At 45.5% G+C, this 17149-nt stretch overlaps 1 protein-coding gene across 1 annotated transcript in view; it reads left to right on the top strand.

Moving 5' to 3' along the window:
- Positions 1-12756: 12756 nt before the first annotated feature.
- The window catches only part of LOC309557878 (uncharacterized protein), a 223464-nt gene continuing 219071 nt past the window's right edge, over positions 12757-17149 (top strand). Inside the window, exon 1 of the mRNA XM_082260686.1 lies at positions 12757-13052. Coding sequence (XP_082116812.1) covers positions 12998-13052 — 55 coding nt within the window. The 5' untranslated portion in view covers positions 12757-12997. The remainder of the gene's footprint in view (positions 13053-17149) is intronic.

Below are 17149 nucleotides of genomic sequence, written 5' to 3'. Positions count from 1 at the left end.
GGGGGGCACCAGTCCTCCTGTAAGGGAACCGGGCCCACAGGGGGGGCCCAACAGCATGGGGAATCGGTGCAGTCAGGCAGTGGGACAATTACAGAAGGAAGCTCTCTGAAGCAGCTGAAAGCCAGTTTCTCCCCCTCCTGCCAGCTTTCAGCTGCTGCGAGGAGAGACACAGACATAAGGCATCGTTCCTGGAATTGCTTTTCTGACAACGATCAGGGAGGGGCCCTGTTCTGCCTGCTTCTGATTCTCCCTCTCCCCATGTCCTCCCCCCCCCCCCCCCCCACACACACACACACAGCGCTGCAGGCTTCCCTGTCCTGTAAAAAATAACAAATTGTAAAAATAACAATTAAACATTGCAATAAATTAATTTAAAAAAATTGTAAAAAAAAATAATTCTTAACATTTTTAAAAGAAATTTATAATATATATATATATATATATATATTTTTTAAATATAAAAATTACTTAAAAATTGATAATTCAGACAAGTTCGCTGTTACGTTTGTGTCCACTAATAATGTTTTTAGTGTTTTTTGTGTGAAAATATTGTCTTGATATATTTGGGAGGGGGGGGGGCTGTATGGGGCCCTGCGATTTCTAACAGCAGCCCTGCCTATTGCTTGTATACCTAAAATACCCTTAGGCCCCTTTCACACTGTGGAGTCCGTTTTTCTCAGCGGGGATCGATCCGCCGATCCCCCGCTGAGCAGGCGGATGACAGGTCTGTCTCCAATCTGTGTGCGGAGATGGAGGTGTCAGATCCCCGCTCTCCTCTATGGGAGATCGGATGAGAACGGACCGCCTGTCCATTCTCATCCGATCCCATCCCATCCGCTGGACGGATGGAAAATAGGGTTTCCATCCATCCAGATTTGACAGGTCGGATCGGATCGAATGTCAGCAGACATGTCTCCGCTGACATCCGATGCCCCATAGAGATGCATGGGGCGTCCATTCAGATCCGCCTGAAAAACGGACAGGTGGATCTGAACGGTCTGCAAGTGTGAAAGGGGCCTAAAGCTCCGTACACACGTACCGATTGTCGGCCGTAAATATTCGGCCGACGACCGATCGGCCGATTGTAGGCTTGTTAGTATGATGCTTCCAACAGCCGACAGCGTATTTTCGGCCGAACAGAATCTGTCGTGCAGGCATTAAAATTTTTGTTGGCCAACACCAGAACGGCCGATTGTTCGCCAGTCAGTACAGAATTCGGCCGACAGACAGCAGATTAGCAAGACTGGGCATGCTCAGAAAAAAAAAAAAGACAAGGAAAGTGAACCATCACGTGACATCACTTCTACAGTCGGCTGTTGTTGGCCGACAAAATTAGTGTGCAGTCTTTTGCAGTTTTCAACCGACAGGACAGCCCTGGACAAAAGACGGCCGATCGTTCGTCCGACGATCAGTACGTGTGTACGGGGCTTTAGATTTACCAAAACCATATAATATGAGGTCAGACCTAAACACTTTAAATTTGTATGCAATCAGACCGGCCCCTGCACTGTAAATCTAAAGGAAATCTACCAACAAAAGTTTTATAGTGTGTATCCAGCTTTATTTATGTATTGATGATTACAGATCTGCATTGATTTGTGTCTTTGATATCTGTTTGGAATTAAGGATTAGACATCTGCGCCCTCCTGACCGTTCACCCACAAGTGTGATCCCATTTGTGTTCAGACGTCATTCACCTGGCCTGACTTCCCCGACGCTAAAAGCGTACTTAACCTCCATTAATTCCTCCATTCAGGATAATCATCCCAGTTTCAGTAATTGGAAGGTCAGTGTGAAAACGCCTCTCCAGAAAAACATCGGAGAGACCACTGTTTGTTTTTGCACATTGGCAAACACACCTGATTAGACGCACATTAGCATGTGCTGATTGTATGCCTGTCCTCTCTAGGGGGCCAAGGCTGCCCATTGTTCCCAGTTATCAGACACTAGAAATCCCTCCCTGGATCTACTGTGCACCACCAACACTTCCCTTCATATCTTTGCTCAATACCATTCAGTTTTTCATCCCTTTTGGTTTTTGTTTGCCATCTTTGTACTGCTGATCTCCTGCAGCCTTTTTCCTGCCACTTTATGCCTCCACGAACTTGCTGCAGAGTTGGCTGCATGCCTTTGCTCTCAACAGTGGGACGATGGGGGAGATTTACTAAAACTGGTGCACACAGAATCTGGCATAGCTGTGTATCGTAACCAATCGGCTTGCAGGTTTTACTGTCAAAGCTTAACCACTTACCAACCACCCGCCGTCAATGTACGTCGCTCCTTTGATGCTAAATACCGGGGTTATGGCAGCAGATAGTATTTTTAAAGACGGCAAGCGATCGGCTTTCAGGTAAGGGTGGTACCAGCAGCGGATTTGCCACGGGATCACATCCCCCCCCCCCTCCCGCCGCGTCCCGGTCCTTTTCCCCGCTTACCTGACTGGCAGCGGGGAAAACCATCCAGTCCCGGATCCTCTTAGACATCTTGCCCTTTGGGATGAATTAGAGTGGAAACTGTGAGCCAGGCCTTCTCGTCCAACATCAGTGCCTGACCTCACAAATGCGCTTCTGGAAGAATGGTGAAACATTCCCATAGACACACTCCTAAACCTTGTGGACAGCTTTCCCAGAAGAGTTGAAGCTGTTATAGCTGCAAAGGATGGGCCAACTCAATATTGAACCCTACGGACTAAGACTGGGATGCCATTAAAGTTCATGTGTGTGTAAAGGCAGGCGTCCCAATACTTTTGGTAATATTATCTATCTATCTATCTATCTATCTATCTATCTATCTATCTATCTATCTATCTATCTATCTATCTATCTATCTATCTATCTATCTATCTATCTATCTATCTATCTATCTACAGTAAAAAGGCAGGCGTCTCAATACTTTTGGTAATATTATCTATCTATCTATCTATCTATCTATCTATCTATCTATCTATCTATCTATCTATCTATCTATCTATCTATCTATCTATCTATCTATCTATCTATCTATCTATCTATCTATCTATCTATCTATCTATCCATCTATCTATCGTAAAAAGGCAGGCGTCTCAATACTTTTGGTAATATTATCTATCTATCTATCTATCTATCTATCTATCTATCTATCTATCTATCTATCTATCTATCTATCTATCTATCTATCTATCTATCTATCTATCTACAGTAAAAAGGCAGGCGTCCCAATACTTTTGTATGTGTGATTCTGCACTTCTCGGTAGGGGGCGCACCGCTTCTGCTGTGATTAGTCACAGCAGAGGCTGATCAGCGGGTGCCAGCCAATGAAGGTCTCTCCCGCTTATCGGCATGAGAGAGGCTGGACGGAGCTCTGCATGTCTAAACAATGCAGAGCTCCATCCTGGCAGTGGGGGCAGTGCCATCTTAAGAGCATTAAAGGGCCCCGGGCAATGCAGTGCACTGGGGCCCCGCCTACACAATCACCCACGAGAATAAAAATGCAAATTATCGATAAGGCGATATTTATTGGTACAGCAGTGCCAGGCTAATGACAGCTTCCAAGTTGGGCGGCTGGGTCTGGTGATCTCACACACACTGATGGGAGTCAGACCCGACTGTCTTGTGTGTGCCTGTTCCCGTGGAAGTGGACAGACATTCCTGCAGTTGTGGGCTCCCCCTCCATGGCCCAAGTGGCCTGACAGCAGCGCAGGGCCGACAGGCGCTTATCACCTGCTAAGTTCGGCGGCGGGATGAACACGGGAATCAGGAATAATGCTGGGCTGGGTCGCTGGGCAGGTGGGGCCAGCGTGCCCATTCGCTAAGATGGCCCTGCAGTGGGGATGTGATGGATTTTCTTTCCTTGTAAAACAGGTGTGCAAAAAACGCATCGGTGGAAATGCCATAGATGTGAACATGACCCATAGGAACTAATGGTAAATGGACTCTAGTGCATTCCTGCAAACGCCTTGCAAAACGCATAGGTGTGGATCTAGTCTATATGAGAGCTGCAGATTTATAAAAAAAAAAAAAAATCTGGTAAAGCTTGTAGAGATTATAGTGAGTAGTTTGGCTGCCAGCCAACTGCCCCAAAAAAATCCCAACACAGCAACCAACATATAGCCAAATGATAGTTCACCGGCTATAGAAGGGAAGGGGAGGGGATAGTGGTGATGTCATTGCCCAAATATACCACGTGGCTATATTTAGGCAATGATGTAACACCTCCAATCCCTGCCTATTTACTTACATGGCCAGCCATGTAAGTAAATGGACAGAGACATCAGTGGTTGGTAAGGATGGAACGGATGCAAGCACCCACTGCTTCCTTAGCAACTAATGACAGCGGAAAGCTATGACATCCTAATGCTTAGTATACAGGATGAGAAAATCAGGCGCAAAATAAAATACCGCTTTCTGAGCGATCGTACGATAATCTGATGGTCAGCACTCGAAAGCCGATTGCGACAGTTCATGCAAAATTACCAGAAGGGACAAGCAGGAACATTTTTATCATACGATACCAGAACTAATGATTTTCATTTAATCAGTACATTATTCATCTATAAAAATTGGGTGAAAAAGACCACGCATGCTAAGAAACAAAAGAATACAATACAACAGAATACATCATCCCGAATACACATGTGCATGGCGAAAACTATTTGTTTTGCTTCATTTCCTTTACATTTGTTAACCTTCCTATTCTCGAGTGTGGCTCGGGGTTAAATTTCAGTGGCAAAAGCGGTAACCCCGAGCCTCACTCGGGGTACCGCTAGGAAGATCGCTGTATCCCGGGAGTGTGCGGCGGCCGGATCTTCCTCCCGATGCTCTGTGCCCCGGCTTCTGTCTCCTGCGAGGTGACGCTCGCAGGGGGGTGGAACCGGCGGCAAATTCAAAAAGTAAAACACACCAAACACACTGATACATTACAAAATAAAATAAATTCACATTTGTTTGCCCCCCAGTGCCCTTTCCTGCAGTTCTACTGTACTTTTTATGTATATATATATATATATATACAGATACAGTACACCGCACCCTAATCACCCACATATACACCGCACCCCCTACTCACCCACATATATACCGCACCCCCTACTCACCCACATATATACCGCACCCCCTACTCACCCACATATACACCGCACCCCCTACTCACCCACATATATACCGCACCCCCTACTCACCCACATATATACCGCACCCCCTACTCACCCACATATATACCGCACCCCCTACTCACCCACATGTACACCGCACCCTAATCACCCACATATATACCGCACCCCCTACTCACCCACATGTACACCGCACCCTAATCACCCACATATATACCGCACCCCCTACTCACCCACATATATACCGCACCCCCTACTCACCCACATATACACCGCACCCCCTACTCACCCACATATATACCGCACCCCCTACTCACCCACATATATACCGCACCCCCTACTCACCCACATATATACCGCACCCCCTACTCACCCACATATATACCGCACCCCCTACTCACCCACATATATACCGCACCCCCTACTCACCCACATATACACCGCACCCCCTACTCACCCACATATATACCGCACCCCCTACTCACTCACATGTACACCGCACCCTAATCACCCACATATACACCGCACCCCCTACTCACCCACATATACATGGGCGGAGTTTGCATGTTCTCCCTGTGCCTGCGTGGGTTTCCTCCGGGTACTCCGGTTTCCTCCCACACTCCAAAGACATGCTGGGAGGTTAATTTGATCCTGTATTAAATTGGCCCTACTATGCATGTATGAAATGTGAGTTAGGGACCTTAGATTGTAAGCTCCTTGAGGGCAGGGACTGATGTGAATGTGCAATGTATATGTAAAGCGCTGCATAAATTGACAGCGCTATATAAGTACCTGAAATAAATAAATAAATATTCACCACACCCTACTCACCCACATGTACACCGCACCCCCTATTCCCCCACATATACACCGCACCCTAATCACCCACATGTACACCGCACCCCCTATTCCCCCACATGTACACCGCACCACCTACTCACCCACATGTACACCGCACCACCTACTCACCCACCCACATGTACACCGCACCCCCTACTCACCCACATGTACACCGCACCACCTACTCACCCACCCACATGTACACCGCACCCCCTACTCACCCACATATACACTGCACCCCTACTCACCCACATGTACACCACACCGTAATCATCCACATATACACTGCACCCCTTACTCACCCACATATATACACCGCACCACCTACTCACCCATATGTACACCGCACCACCTACTCACCCACCCACATGTACACCGCACCACCTACTCACCCACATATACACTGCACCCCCTACTCACCCACATGTACACCACACCCTAATCATCCACATAAACACTGCACCCCTTACTCACCCACATATATACACCGCACCACCTACTCCCCCACATGTACACCGCACCCCCTACTCACCCACATGTACACCGCACACCCTACTCACCCACATGTACACCGCACACCCTACTCACCCAAAGGTACACCGCACCCCTACTCACCCAAAGGTACACCGCACCCTACTCACCCCCATATACACTGCACCCTATTCACCCACATGTACACCGCACCCCCTACTCGCCCACATTGCTGAGTGCCCCCTACTCACCCCCATGTACACCGCACCCCCTACTCACCCACATTGCTGAGCACCCCCTACTCACCCACATATACACCGCACCCACTACTCACCCACATGTACACTGCACCACCTACTCACCCACATGTACACTGCACCACCTACTCACCCACATGTACACTGCACCCCTACTCACCCACATATACACCGCACCCCCTATTCCCCCCCATATACACCACACCCTATTCACCCACATGTACACCGCACCCCCCTACTCGCCCACATTGCTGAGTGCCCCCTACTTACCCCCATGTACACCGCACCCCCTACTCACCCACATTGCTGAGCACCCCCTACTCACCCCCATGTACACCGCACCCCCTACTCACCCACATGTACACCGCACCCCCTACTCACCCACATGTACACCGCACCCCCTACTCACCCACATTGCTGAGCTCCCCCTACTCACCCACATGTACACCGCACCCCCTACTCACCCACATGTACACCGCACCCCCTACTCACCCACATTGCTGAGCGCCCCCTACTCACCCACATTTCAGAGCGCCCCCTACTCACCCACATTGCGGAGTGTCCCCGCAGTGCGAGGCTTACATCAATCAGCTACTATTTAATTGAAAACAAGACTTACATATGTATTCCTGGAAGAAGCTTTGATTTTCTCCTATAAAATAAAACATACGATCGCTGCCAAATCAAACACATCGTCTTATTACATTCACAGCCCAACTCCAGGCAAACATCTAAACACAACGATCAAATACATAGATGGAAGTCTGCATGTCTGCCAAAAGATTTGTATTCCTGTCAACCAAGTCCTGAGATTTACACCATTCCGAAGCACGCAGCACAGCGCTGTCTGGCAGAGCAGGAGACCCCATTGTCCTCTGCTGCAGATCAGTAACACTTACAGCTCCTACTTCCCCCAGCCTGTGATTGGACAATGAAAGGAGTAGCGGCACACCCATGAGCTCATCTGTCTGTCACTCTGCTCTCTCCTTCTATCAGCATGGTCTATGTTAACACATAAGCACTGAACACAATCAGTGCCCGGACAAGGCCATCTAGAGCCCAGGGCGAACATGCCGAACTGCGCCCCCCCCCCAAAGATGTATATGAGCATTATGTGTTAGCAAGAATCCAATCCCCCTGCAAAAAAAATTGAGCACTAATCTGCAAGCTTACCACTTAAACATAAATTCCCCCTCCTCCCAGGACAAATCCACCCCCCCTGATGAAACCCCCCTCCCTTGGCCCCAAACCCCCTCCCAGCTCAAATTCTCTCTTTCCCAAATCAACCTAGCACACATCCCCACCCCCCCAAAAAAAACACTCCTCCTAGCACAAATCCTCTACTCCTCAAATTTTCCATCCCAGTACACCCCCCCACACACACACACACTCCAAATGCCCCCCTCCTAGCACAAATCTTCCCTTCCCCCAAATATCCCCCATTCATCCCTACTGGCGCAAATTCCTCCTAAAAAATTTCCCCTCCTAGCACAAATCCCTTCCCCCTCTACCATATCACCTCTTCTAGCACAAACACCCCAAATCCCCATTTCTAGCACAAATCCTCTTCCCCCCCATCCCAACACAAAATCCCCCAAATCACCTTTCCTAGCACACTCCCTCAAATTCCCCCTCCCAGAACAATTCTTACCCCAAATCCCCTCCCCCCCCCCCCCATCTCCTTGTGGTGCTCCTCCATCTCACATGATACCACAGTGCCCAGGGCAGCCGACCGTCCTGCCCACCCCTTGTCCTGGCCCTGAACAAAATTGATTGGCTCCTTGTACTGCTTTCCCCACTCCCAATCTGAGCCCTGCTGTACAGGACTAACAGTGACCATACCAGGACAGATTCAGGGAAGTTACACATATTGCTGTGCCATTCACTTCTAATAACACCTCGGCACAATAAAGTGGGGGTCGGCAACATGTCCATCGTGCCAGGTGACAGCCAGGTGACAGGTAGATCGCGCCTCTTCCTTGCTGACTCCCAGACTCCTCCTCCCGCATATGCAGAGTGGCGCAGGCAAAAGAACAACTTAGTATGCTGCTTTGCAGAAGGAAAGGGGAACCTGGACAGGAGGAGCGGTGGGAACCTCTCTCCATCCTGAAAGGATCCCCGCAGCAGCCAGCTGGAGAGCAGGGGCAGCATTGCAAAGGGGGCCAAGTGGGCCTGGGGAAGCAGAGAGGAGGGAAACCTGGGCAGGAGGAGCAGCAGGTGCAGCATTTACTGGAACCAATCCCCTGTAATTCTCCTCCACAGCAGCTGAAAGCTGCCTCCTCCTCCTCCTCTCCCTCTCGCCGTCTGTCAGCTACAGCAAGGGGGGGAACTACAGGGGACCGAATCCCATAAATGCCATACCCAAATGCCCCACCTGATGGAGGAGGGGGGAGGGGATTTTTTTTACTATGCTTAAAATTATGAAAGAACAGGGAGACTGTGCAGAGCTCCTCCTGTTCATTCATTCTGTGCTTTTGAGGCTGCAGAGATGGAGATTGAGGGCAAAGTCTTCCTATCTCTGTCTCAAAAGTGAAACATTAAGGATCTCTTTCTATTTCACCAAAACTCTGCCCCTCTGACACCGTCCACTGCTCTACTGATACCATCCTCTGCCCCTCTGACACCGTCCACTGTGCTACTGACACCATCTACTGCCCTACTGGCTCCGTCCACTGCCCTACTGACACCATCCTCTGCCCTACTGACACTGTCCTGTGCACCGCTGACACCATCCACTGCCCTACTGACACCATCCACTGCACTACTAACACCGTCCATCGTGCTACTGACACCATCCACTGCCCCACTGACACCATCCACTTTGCTACTGACACCATCCACTGCCCCACTGACACCATCCACTTTGCTACTGACACCATCCACTGCCCTACTGACACCATCCACTGCACTACTAACACCGTCCACTGCGCTACTGACACCGTCCACTGCCCTACTGACACCGTCCACTGCCATACTGACACCGTCCTCTGCCCTACTGACACCGTTCTTTGCCCTACTGACACCGTTCTCTGCCCTACTGACACTGTCCTGTGCACCGCTGACACCATCCACTGCCCTACTGACACCACATGTGTCAGTAGGGCAGTGGATGGTGTCAGCGGTGCACTACTAACACCGTCCATCGTGCTACTGACACCATCCACTGCCCCACTGACACCATCCACTTTGCTACTGACACCATCCACTGCCCCACTGACACCATCCACTTTGCTACTGACACCATCCACTGCCCTACTGACACCATCCACTGCACTACTAACACCGTCCACTGCGCTACTGACACCGTCCACTGCCCTACTGACACCGTCCACTGCCATACTGACACCGTCCTCTGCCCTACTGACACCGTTCTCTGCCCTACTGACACCGTTCTCTGCCCTACTGACACCGTCCTCTGCCCTACTGACACCATCCACTGCCCTACTGACACCATCCACTGCACTACTAACACCGTCCACTGCGCTACTGACACCGTCCACTGCACTACTGACACCGTCCACTGCCCCACTGACACCATCCACTGCCCTACTGACACCCTCCTCTGCCCTACTGACACCGTCCACTGCCATACTGACACCGTTCTCTGCCCTACTGACACCGTCCTCTGCCCTACTGACACCGTCCTCTGCCCTACTGACACCGTCCTCTGCCCTACTGACACCGTCCTCTGCCCTACTGACACCGTCCACTGCCCTACTGACACCATCCACTGCCCTACTGACACCATCCACTGCACTACTAACACCGTCCACTGCGCTACTGACACTGTCCACTGCCCCACTGACACCATCCACTGCCCTACTGACACCATCCACTGCCCTACTGACACCGTCCTCTGCCCTACTGACACCGTCCACTGCCATACTGACACCATCCTCTGCCCTACTGACACCATTCTCTGCCCTACTGACACCGTCCTCTGCCCTACTGACACCGTCCACTGCTCTACTTAATGACACCAGCCTCTGTCTTACTAACACCATCCCGTGCCCTACGGATACCAATCTCTGCCCTACTGACACCATCCACTACCCTACTGACACTGTCCACACACCGTCCACTGCCCGAGGGCCATGCCAGACTTGCAGTTTATTTTCAGTGATTTATTTGTTAAAGCAATTAAAAATAGTTATTAATATTTTCTATATGATTGCCAATTTACTAATTTTACAGTGAACTGATGCTCAGTGAATGAGATTGAGCAGCAACAATCTTAACGGCAACAATATCTCTGCATTCATCTTTACAGCTCAGTCTAGGTTCACAATTGTGTGTCTGCATTTTCAGGTGTTTTTGGAACATAATTTATGCATATTTTTATGCCTATTAGATGGGTTTTTTATGTGATTTCAAGCATTATGCCTTTTTTGTTTTGGCGGAAAGCAGTATCTTAAAGTGTTTTTTCTCCATTATTGTTATTAATATTACTCAGTTGTATTGTATTAATATTTTTTTTTAGGTATTTATTAGTAAAATATATATATATATATATATATATATATATATATATATATATATATATATATATATATAATATATACGAGTGTGTAATATATGTAAAAAATGTATATGTATATTTTTTTGTTTTATTGTCATATTTCATTCAAAGGCTTGTCGTTATAATGATATTTATAATAAAATAAATGGTATTATTGTTATTAATATTATTTTATTCAAGTAAGTAAACAATATATTCATATTGTTATTATTATTATTGTTATTATTATTATTATTTATTTGTTATTAGCAGTGTATTATTATTATTATTATTATTATTATTATATTATAATATTAAACTGCTATTTTTATTAAAATGTATTATAGGTATTTTTATTATTATTTTATTAATTTGCTATTTTACTTTTAATTTATTTTAATGCTACATTTTGTTTGAAGATCTGGGGTTATTTTATTATTACAATTGCAATTTTTATTATTGTTATTATTAATTGTTATTAATAATAATAATAATGATGATGATGATTATTATCATTATTTATTTATTTTGTATTAGCAGTGTATTAATATAATGATAAACTGCTATTTTTTTTATTACATTGTATTATAGGTATTATTATTATTCTTTTAATAATTTATTATTTTACTATATTTTTATTTTATTTTATTTTATTGCTCCATTTTTTTTTAAGATCTGGGGTTATTTTATTATTACAATTACTATTAATATTATTATTATTAATAATAATAATGACATTAATTAATACAAATTATAAATTATTTACTAATTTTTATTATTACTATTATTATTCTTTATTATTATTTGATTGCTCAATTTTGTTTCAAGACCTGAGGTTATTAGGAGGAGGTTGATAAGTACAAAAACGCACTAGCACGCTTGCTTCGCACATTTTCAGCCACTCTCATTAAAGCCTATGGGGCCGAAAAACTCACAATCCTGACCCAAGAGAAGCACCTTGACTTTTTGGCACAGCAAGCAAGCAGCTCATCATTGAGGTAGGAATGGGTCCCACACAATATGCTAAAAATCCTCTTTCCCAACACTGTTGCGTTCCTGGAAATGCGCAACAAACTGCTCGGCTATGGATTGAGGTTTAGCTACAAATCACTAAAGGAGAGATATTTGTGGCAGGACACACCGACCTAATAGAGTAGCACCAGTTTATCCTGTAGCAGCGATTAATCACCAGCAGTTAAAGTGCTAGCTACAAATCGCAGGCGTTAGCGGTTGATTGCTGCTACAAAATTGCCAGCCTGACATGCAGCTTATTAATGCTTTCTTGTCCAAAGCAAGGACAAATTGACAATTTTATTTCTTTTTTTACCCCCATGGAATGGAGAGGGTTAAGAAGAAAGCCTTGGATTTGGCAAAAAAAATCCCCCCCCCCTCCACTCTGCTCTAACCCTCCTAACTTCCAGATGTGCACATCAAATAAGTCATAGAAAAAGGGAGAGAGAGAGAAAAAGAGAGCGAGAGAGAACGGGGATTCCTAAAAGGTATTTGAGGGGAGGGGAGGCTGAATGTAACTGATCCCACTCCGGAGTAGGAGGGATCAGTCTGCCCCTGCCTCCCTCCACTTTCTCACTCTGCACTGGATTTTTAAATGTAAAGCAGTCAGGACTCCGGTGCAGTCTCCAGTGCTGAGGAGCAAAAAAAGGAACTTTTACTGTAGGCTTTTGTTATCTCAGGGGGGCTCATTCTCTTTACAGTCCCTCCGCCATCTTGCCGCCAGCTCGCTCACCTCTGCCCGCAGCCCATGTTGGAGTTCTGCCCAGCTTGGCCCCAACTCTAAATCTTGACTGCAAGAGGGGCTTTTCGTGACAGCCACGGAAGAGGGTGACAATGACGCACCTATCCGTCAACGATCACTTGGAGGGGATCCTCTCTGATTTCGAAGGTAAGACAAGCTCTAATACACTAATTGGTTTTGATTGGTTACATTTAATGTGCAATTTGATACGTAGGAGCATCTGCACGCAACGCAGTAGGTGTCAGTTTTCGCAATCCACTAGAGATATCCATCACTACTAATTTTCGGCACTAGATTTGGCTATAGCAATTTGCCGGCTTTGGTGAAAGCTTAAATCGCACCCTGTTATGGTTGCAGTTCCTCCATGACAATTTAGAAGCTGTGGGCCATTTTGCATAGAGCAGATGCTAGTTGGGCTTAGGAGACGCCAGAATCTATGTGTGGGAAATTATGGTCATAAAACTTTGGAAGCTCGTAGTTCCACACCAGGCATGGTTCTCAATGCAATTTGGTGTAACTCAGATGTTGATTGGGCTTAGAGTTTTTCTTTTTCTTTTTAGAGGAGACACCAGAACCTGGGCATTGTGGAAAATTACTCTTTTTAAAGGTTGTATGACTTTCAAGTGTTAAGCCCCGTACACACGCACCGATTGTTGGCCGTAAATTTTCGGCCAACGTCCGATCGGCCGATTGTCGGCTTGTTAGTATGATGCTTCCGACAACCGACTGCGACTTTTCGGCCGAACAAAATCTGGTGTGCATGCTATAAAATTTTTGTTGGCCGTCAACAGAACGGCCGATTGTTCCACACCAGATTTGGATCTTTGGGCAGTTTGGTGTAGATCAAACTGTGTTTGGGGATTTTAGGAGAGGCACCAGAACCTTTACATGGTGAGAAAAAAATACTTTGAATGGTCCTATAGCTTTGGAGGCTTGTAGTTCCACACCAATTTTGGCTCTATGGGCAGTTTGGAATAGTCTGGATGGTAATAGGGCTTTGAGCCCTAAACTGTACATGATGGAAATTACTATTTTGTAAGAGTTGGATGAATTTAGGGGTTGTAGTTCCACATCAGATTTGGAGTTATGGACAATTTCGTGTTGATCTGACAGTAATGTAACTGGGCTTATCTTTAAGAGGAGACCCCAAAACCTGTACGTGGTGGGAAGTGACTATTTTTAGGGGTTGGGTGACCTTGGGGCTTGTAAGTCTACACCAGGTTTGAAGTTATGGATAATTTGGTGTAGACTTAATGATGATTGGGTTGGGGATATTTTTAAGAGGAGACCCCAAAACCTGTACATGATGGAAGAGACTATTTTTTAGAGTTGGAAGAATTAAGGGCTTGTAGTTCTACACCAGGTTTGGAGCTACGGACAATTTTGTGCAGATCTGAGGGGATCTACACCAAATTTTTTTAAGAGGGGGACCCCAAAATTTGTACATGGAGGAGACCCTGAGATCTGTACATGGTAGGAAGTGGCTGTTTTTTAAGGGTTGGGTGACTTTGGGGCTTGTAAGTCTACACAAGGTTTGAAACTATGGGCAATTTGGCGTAGATCTGACAATGACTGGGCTTAGGGAGTTTTTAAAAGAGGAGACCCCAAAACCTGTACAGGGTGGAAAATTACTTTTTTATTGGTTGATTGACTTTCAAAGCTTGTAGTTCCACACCAGTTTTGGCCCTACGGGCAGATTGGTATAGTTGGGACAGTTATTGGGCTTAGGGTTGTTGCATGAGGAACCACCAAATCTGTACATGAAGGAAATGACAATTTTTTTAAGGGTTAGATGGCTTTGGGATTTGTAGTTCTACACCTGGTTTGAAGCTATGGACAATTTGTTGTATATCTGACAGTGACTGGTCTTAAGGTTTTTTAAGAGGAGACCCCGAAACCTGTACATGGTGGGAAGTGGCTATTTTTTTAAGGGCTGGATGTCTTTGGGGTTTGTAGTTCTACACCAGGTTTGAAGCAATGGACAATTTGTTGCAGATCTGACAGTGACTGGTCTTAAGGTTTTTTTTTTTTTAGGAGGAGACCCCGAAACCTGTACATGGTGGGAAGTGGCTATTTTTTAAGGGCTGGATGTCTTTGGGGTTTGTAGTTCTACACCAGGCTTGAAGCTATGGACAATTTGGTGAAGATCTCGCAGTGACTGGTCTGGTCTTGAGGTTTTTTTTTTTTTAAGAGGAGACCCCCAAACATGTACATGGTGCGGAGTGACTAAGGATTGAATGTCTTTGGGGTTTTAGGTTCTACACCAGGTTTGCAGCTATGGGCATTTTGGTGTAGATGAGATGGTGATTAGGGTTAGGGTTTGGTACAGAGGGAACACCCGAACCTGTGCATAGTGCAAACCAGTATTTTTTAAAATTTGTTTGACTTTGGGGGCTTATAGTTCAGCACCCGGTTTGGAGTGATGAGCAGTTTGGTATAGACCAGATGGTGGTAGGACTTTGGGTTATTTTGGGCACACCAGAACACGTGAGAAATGATAATTCTTTAGCCCTTGTATAATGTTTAAGCTTTATACCCATACTCAGGACTGACAGCTAGCCTGTGTTTCATGTTGAAAAGTGATATCCTCAGTTCTCATTCTTTAATATCCCAAAATATGATCATTTTAGCATATGGCACTATGTCATTAGACCTATCCTTGTACTAGTCTGACAGTGATTTCATAAACTTTTCCAGCTGTTCTAATCAACCATTCATCCAATTACTGTGCTTCAGTTTCCACGCTAAGCACGCGCACCCAGACAAACAGTTGTCCCAAATGGTCAAGTTTCTCCATATCCAAGTCATCGTTGATGCCAATGTATGGACGGATGTTTATAAAAGGCACCAGCAGATGGCAGGATTTGAGGTTAGAGGTCGAGCTGGGCAGCTAATGACATGATGAAAAGAATATGAGACTGAGGTCATCAGCAACAGTGTGCCTATTGAGAAGCTGCATGTTCTACCGCGCCAGTGGGACCAGCTGTGACCTGTAGTTCATTAGGAATGCAAGTGAGCAGCATAGGGGCACGCTGGCCAGCAAGGACACATGGTTTTTGTGCACTGCATTTGCATTTAGGTGGCGGTTTCCACCCACAGGCCACAAACATAGGAATAGAATAGTAGAATATTTCTGTTTTCCGTCTCTGGTGATAGAGGCAGTAAAGTGTAAGCTCTTCTGCGGGCAGAGAACCTGATGGGAATAGTTTCTATGTACTGTGGGTTGTCAGAGGGCACAGATTGGCTCAGCTTGTGATATTTTTTTAATTTGAATTTATTTATTACAGGTACTTATATAGAGTTATTCATTTACGCATCATTCTACATATACTTATATACTGTACATTCACATCATTGCCTGCCCTCAAGGAGCTTACAATCTAAGGTCCCTTAACTCTCATTCATACACATACTGGGACCAGTTTAGACAGGAGCCAATAAACCTACTAGCATGCTATATTAAGGCCTAGAAACTCAGAAAGATTTTACATTTTAAATAATTCTCGCTTCGACTTGGGAGAATTCACATAGCTACACAGAAATATAAGAGATCATACGGCTTCTCCCCTGCAGCTCCACATTAAGATCCCTAATAATAGTGATCCTTTGCCAGGCAGCTTGCCAGGGAGGATAAAAAAAATGGCATCAAATGGCAAAGATCCAATCTTTAAGGGGCGTAAAATAGATGAGGAAACTTTTTTTTTTTTTTTAATTTTACTTTTAATACGTACTTAATTTTTTTTATTTTTTTTATTTTAGCATAAATAGATAAATACATAAATAAAACTGTATGTAGTCATCCTTCCCTTTCTGTGTCCCAGCTTTCTGATTGACAGAACCCTTGCCAGGTTTTAAAAACTGTCCCTAGTTCTGTTTAGGATTTCCATTTGCGCCATGCCCTAATTCATGTGTGCTAACGGGTGTTATGTCACGCATTAGTGTACACATTACATTAACCACTTAAGCCACGGAAGATTTTACCCCCATTCCGACCAGGGGTTTTTTTGCGATTCGGCACTGCGTGACTTTAACGGACAATTGTCCGGTCGTGCGATGCTGTATCTAAACGAATTTGGTGTCCTTTTTTTCCCACAAACAGAGCTTTCTTTTGGTGGTATTTGATCACCTGTGCTATTTTTTGATCATGCGCTATAAACAAAAAAAGAGCGTCAATTTTGCAAATATAACAATATTTTTCACATTTTTTTTATATGAAATTCCCCCCCAAAAAAAATTTAAAAATC

The sequence above is a fragment of the Pelophylax lessonae genome (genome assembly GCF_965119305.1).
Source record: "Pelophylax lessonae genome assembly, chromosome: 6".
In the NCBI taxonomy this organism is placed as follows: Eukaryota; Metazoa; Chordata; class Amphibia; order Anura; family Ranidae; genus Pelophylax; species Pelophylax lessonae.
The sequence above is the reverse complement of the archived record's forward strand: the minus strand, read 5'-3'. Positions and strand labels throughout refer to the sequence as shown.